At 42.3% G+C, this 5,660-nt stretch overlaps 1 protein-coding gene across 1 annotated transcript; it reads left to right on the top strand.

Moving 5' to 3' along the window:
• The first annotated feature begins 202 nt into the window (after window positions 1–202).
• On the top strand, window positions 203–3,904 carry LOC147608416 (ACT domain-containing protein ACR4-like). The gene is made up of 7 exons (XM_086789506.1): window positions 203–872; window positions 982–1,027; window positions 1,131–1,245; window positions 1,354–1,421; window positions 1,830–2,429; window positions 2,643–2,747; window positions 3,062–3,904. Exons 1-7 carry the CDS (start codon window positions 808–810, stop codon window positions 3,413–3,415), a joined length of 1,353 nt encoding a protein of 450 aa, XP_086645632.1. The 5' UTR covers window positions 203–807; the 3' UTR covers window positions 3,416–3,904.
• The last annotated feature ends 1,756 nt before the right edge of the window (window positions 3,905–5,660 follow it).

The raw sequence follows: 5,660 nt of genomic DNA, 5'->3' as shown, positions 1-5,660 counted from the left end.
TTCACTGGTTGGGGAAAAAAGTTTTTTTCTGACACTGATCCCGGGTACGGGCTGCAGCCTGTCATGGCGTGGTCGGAGAAGGCGGGAAAACCCATTGTAAGCGGTAATAAGGGCATGTTGGGAAGGTGGGGAACAGGCAAAATGGCCAGGCAGGCGGCGCATACCGCCAGGTGGCGGCCCATAAAACTGCCGCCCAGTATGCGTAGATGCGAATCAAGAAAAGAGCGGGCAGGCCAACCATTTTTCAACACACAGTCTTCTTCTCTTCCTCAAAACTCTCTTTACCTCCTCGCAATCTCTCCAGCACCCTCACAGAGAGCTCGCCCTCTCCGCCCCCTTCCCAGCTCCACTGCGAAAATTCCCGCCCTTTCCCTTATTTCAATTCTCGCCCAATTTCCTCCCCTGGGCTTTCCCGCCTCCCAGTTCTGCCCACACCCTCCGTTCTGGACAAATTTCTGCCATTCACTGGCTGCTTTGCCCACTCTTTTCTGCGTCGTCAGCCCAATTCGTTAAGTACTGGCTAATTTTTCCACTCTCTTGATGCCTCTTCAGTCAATTTCCGCTTAATTCTGCCGAGTATTGGCTACTTTGGGCTTTCTCTGTTGCTTCTTTAACCAATTACCGTCAACTTCTGCTCGAATCTGCCCAATTACGCCCATTTCATCAAGATTTTCTGCGGAAATCCCCCAATTCCTGCTTGAAAGCTTTGTTTTTCTGCAGGTTTCCTTCAAAGTCCATTTCCATTTTGCACACATTCTGCCTACCTTGCTGCATATTTCTGCCAATTTCCACCTGTTCTAGCTCGCTATGGATTTTCCCCAAGCTGAGTTAGACGAGTATCAGAAGTTTGTGTGGCGGATGAACCCGCCTAGGTGAGCATCAACTTCAACCCACATCTACTGCATCCCGATTTTCGTCTGTTTCAAGTTAAATTTAACAACCCATTCATCTCTAACTAAGTCTTTTGCTGCCATTTTGCAGGGTCATCGTGGACAACTCTTCTTGCGAAACCGCCACTCTATTCAAGGTGAGCAGAACTGAAATGCGTGATGATGTTTTCCCTATGGTGCCAGCCCTTACTGTGCTAAAACTTACAGCTTTTTTGTTCCGCCTCCTTTCCCACCATGCAGGTGGATAGCTCCAACCGCCATGGTATTCTGCTTGAAGTTGTCCAAATCCTGACAGATCGGGACCTCAGGATCAGAAAAGCTTACATCTCGTCAGACGGTGGTTGGTTCATGGACGGTGAGCCAGATCTCCTGAGAAAAATTGGATGTTAATCCTTCTTTTTGGTTTAAATTGTGTTTTTTTTTTGGCATAGCTCTATATTAAGAATCCTATTTCTGTATGCAGTTTTCTATGTAACAGATGCCTCTGGGAACAAAGTAACTAACGAAGACACCATAAGCTTCATAGAGAAGGTCAGTTTTGAGGTCTGCCCATGATTCAATTGCTTACAAGAGTTTCTGTAAGGGTTAGGGTGCCTGGCTCGGTTGTTCAAGCATGCTCCCCTTCGTGTTAAGTAAGTCTGAGTGGGATTTCTGCACTGCCAATGAGGCTCTGCAGATTCAGCCCATGTTATGTAGCATGCAAATATGGGAGAGCGTGAGCAGTCGTGGTTTTAACCCGTCATAACATGTGGTGATCTGTGTGTGTGATGTTCAACCCCTGATATGTATCATGTAAAGTCATCTGTCAGAGCATGAGCAGTGATGAATTTAACCCATCATGACATGCCATGTGTGCATGTGTGTGTGTGTGTGTGTGTGTGAGTGTGACATGTGCGAAAACACGTGTTTGATATGAAGTTCTTGTGCAAATTTCAACAGAGTATCAGTGCAAGCCATGAGTTTCCAAGGAAAAGTGTTGGCACCATTCAGCCTGCCTCATCATCGGCTGCTTCCAAACACACTGTCATAGAGCTAACAGGCAGAGATAGGCCAGGCCTGATGTCAGAAATCTCAGCTTTGCTGGCTGGGATGAGGTGCAACGTTGTTGCAGCGGAACTCTGGACACACAACATGAGAGTAGCTTGTCTTCTATATGTAACAGATGAAGTCACCGGAGGCCCAGTTGAAGAGACAGACAAGCTCTACAGAATCAAGGAGTCCCTCTGCAATGTGCTGAAAGGAGATGAAGACTCAAAGGGGGCGAGAACAGATTTTGCAACGAGCATCACGCATACTGAGAGGCGCTTGCACCAGATGATGTTTGCGGACAGAGATTATGAGAGAGATGATGAAGACCTTGACTGGGACATGAATGGCAAGATCACAGTGAATGATTGTGCTGAGAAGGGCTACTCTGTGGTGAATATAGAGTGCAGAAACCGACCCAAGTTGGCCTTTGATACACTCTGCACATTGACTGACATGCAGTATGTTGTGTTCCATGCCACCATTGATTCAGATGGCCAGAGAGCTTATCAAGTAAGTAGTATCAAAAGATTCTCCTCATGGGTCTACGCCTCATTAAGTTTGGGGCATGCTTTTGCATGTGAATTTATGTCCCTACTTTCAGGGTCTGACCTGACCATTCAAAAATGGTTTTTTTTAACCTTGTATTTTGCATTTTGGGTACACACACACACACACACACACACACACACCCACTTTTGCTCAATGTTTGGACAAAATATGCAGGAATATTATATTCGCCATAATGATGGTTGCACTCTCAACTCAGAGGCAGAGAGGAGAAGAGTCATTCAGTGCCTCAGGGCAGCAATCGAGCGCCGGGTTTCCGAGGTACTTTTGACTACATCCATGTGTGGTATTTTGCTGCTTTTAAAATATTCCATTAAGCTTTAACATACTGAAGACGTGAGCCATATGGCTGCAAATCCTGCAAGAGTAGTGGGTATGGCATATGGGTTATATGCATCTAAATGCTTGAAGAACTGTGGGAATGACGTCTATGTCATATGGGATCTGAATCCCTGAAGAACTGTGGGTGTTTAGCTCTTAAGTTAGAGGATTTTGTGAGCATTTTGAATGCTGTAGTTAAAGCTTTATGGGTGATTTGGCGGTAGATTGATGGGTATCTTTGGTTGTTTATGCAGGGCTTGAGACTTGAGTTGTGTACTAGTGACAGAGTTGGGCTTTTATCCAATGTAACCCGCATATTCCGAGAGCATGGGCTGTCAGTTACAAGGGCTGATGTCTCTACAAGTGGCAACAATGCCACCAATGTCTTCTATATGACAGATGCAGCTGGGAACCGCGTGGACCTCAAAGTGATTGAAGCTGTGAGGAGAGAAATAGGGCAAGCGGTCCTCAAGGTCACAGAAGTGCCCCTCTACACAGCATCACCAGCAAGAGAGACACAATCAAGGTCCAAGTTCTCTCTTGGGAACTTGTTTGGGATGCCCTCCCAAGTCCTTTACAATCTGGGCTTGATCAAATCCTACTCATAAGTAACAACCTTCAGACAACCTTTGATTTTTTGAGGAATGACTCCTCAATGGATATTAACCAAACAAAAAGACCAACACGGACATAACCCAGAAGCTCAAAGAAAAGCTCCCTAATTTGCAACTATATCTCTTCTGGCTCAAAGGCTAAGAAGAGACAGAAGTGAATCCTATGCAGTTATGGGGTTTTAACAGTGGCCGTAGAGAAAAGATCAAGTGGACAAATACAGTCAGCCCTTTTAGGGGAAAAGACACTTTGTAATATACATAACACCTTGTACATATAAAATTGCTCTTACATTGGTTGTAGCAGGCTATAAAAAAACCCCTTCAATCCTGGTTAAATACACAGTCCTTGTACAGAAATAGTTTTATACTACAATCTGCCAGGATGATTGTACTGGATTTGGGCACCACATTATCCATACACCCCTTCAAAGGTTATGAGGCCCTCATGTATATACCTTACCCATTTATTAAAGCTTTTTCAAAGTAACCATGATTTTGTAATTGGGTGTTTGTATTAAGGTTGAATTGTCTTGTTCATCTTAATGATCACAGCCCAGTTGGTTCTAAAGCCTTAACTTGCAACATGACTTGACTTAAATTACACAAATTAATTCAGATAATAAAGGTTTCTAGCTGTCTTATAAATTCATGCAAAAATCAAGCCTGAAAAGTTAAATGCAAGCAAGGAATATGGCAATAAAGTCTAGTTGGTCACTTGTGCTGCAGGCTTCAATGGAAAGCGGAGTTAACGAAAAGATGGGTAGACTTGTAGAACCGCCTAAACTTCTTTAAAAGAATGCTTCCATCAAAATTTAAAAAATATTAGTATTTGGATGAAATTTTAGAAAAGGTAAAAAAATATTAGTATTTGGATGAATTTCCTTTTCAACCCATGGTGAAAAGAATTCATGTAACGTTCACTCATAAAAAAAAAAAACAACCAGGCACTTTATCACAAGGGGTATGATCCCTTCAAGTGTGATCAATGATTGGGAGAGTCGCATCCCGTCGTCGTTTTAAACCTGTTGGATCTAAAAGTAAACTAGGAGCGATTGATAAAGTTTTCCTTTTGACGAGTAAACTAGAAAAGTAAAGTAGGAAGAGGGAGAAGAAGAAGACGACAAAGAAGAAGAAGATAAAGAAGCAGCTTTTTTTAACGTCGTAGGAACAATCCCAAGAGAACAAATATGATCTATTCGATGGGAGTGGGATTCGAACATGAGACGTGTTGAATAACAACTCCATGAGAGCAGGATTTAAACTAGGATTTGTTAATAAAAAAAAAGAGGTTTGACAATGTGATGGTAGTAGTGAATTGGTTAGAGCTTAGCTCTTTAAGCTAAAGGTCTCGGGCTTGAATCCGAGCTATGCATACCAAAAGTAAACCTTTCTGGATTTTGAAATGTGGGACTTAAAATTTTTTTGGGCTTCATGGTAAACAATTTTTTTGGGCTATGTTAGACTTCATGGTAAACTAGGAAAAAGGTAAACTAAGGCCCCTACTTTACTTTTCATAGTTTATTCATCAAAAAAGAGATATTAGAAAACTTCATCAAATGCTCCTAGTTTACTTTTCCCAGTTTACTTTTAGATTCGATGGCTTTAAAACGACAACACGATGTGACTCTCTTCCAATCGTTGATCCCACTTGTGAAGGACCTCGTGTTGAAGGGGGGATGGTGGATATGCTTCTAATCTAAATTTGAAGATGACAAGCCTTGGATAACGTTCCCACTGCCTCAAAGAAGGCGGTTTAAAATCTAGAAGTAAACTTGGTGTCTCTGTCACTTATTATTCTCCTTAGCAATCCATGTAGTATGAAGACTTCCCTAAGAAGATCTTGGCAATGTCAAGGGTTGTGTGCCTTCTTTGTATGAATCAGATGAGCGACCTTGGTTAATCTATCCCCTGCTACAAGAATCGAGTCATATCTTGCTTTATAGCTAAAGGCAACCCAATGATGAAATGCATACTTATGTTGTCAATTTGGTGGCAAGGCAAGAGGAGAGAAGTTGGAAACTATATGCTTATGTATAGTATATGGTGATGGCTTTTAAATCCACCACTAGCTGAGCAAAATACATTTGCTTACAAGGGAGTTGAACAGAGGGACTAGCAAGTCTGCAAACTAACTCACTACTTTATACCCTTGTACAACTAGCCATTAACAGTTTAAATTAAATTGCAATTTATTTTGAGATATAAGTTAAACATGCAAAAGCACTTTTTAGATTTTTTT

The sequence above is a fragment of the Cibotium barometz genome, chromosome 53 (genome assembly GCF_041138505.1).
Source record: "Cibotium barometz isolate CiBa-2024 chromosome 53, ASM4113850v1, whole genome shotgun sequence".
NCBI lineage: Eukaryota > Viridiplantae > Streptophyta > Polypodiopsida > Cyatheales > Cibotiaceae > Cibotium > Cibotium barometz.
This window is presented reverse-complemented; position numbering and strand designations above follow the sequence as displayed.

Bases quoted from the DNA above. Each gene is read 5' to 3' on its own strand.
- LOC147608416 (XM_086789506.1), top strand. From the start codon at position 808: ATGGATTTTCCCCAAGCTGAGTTAGACGAGTATCAGAAGTTTGTGTGG. The intron at 1,028-1,130 runs GTGAGCAGAACT...CCCACCATGCAG, and splicing joins AAACCGCCACTCTATTCAAG to GTGGATAGCTCCAACCGCCA. The intron at 1,246-1,353 runs GTGAGCCAGATC...TTCTGTATGCAG, and splicing joins CGGTGGTTGGTTCATGGACG to TTTTCTATGTAACAGATGCC.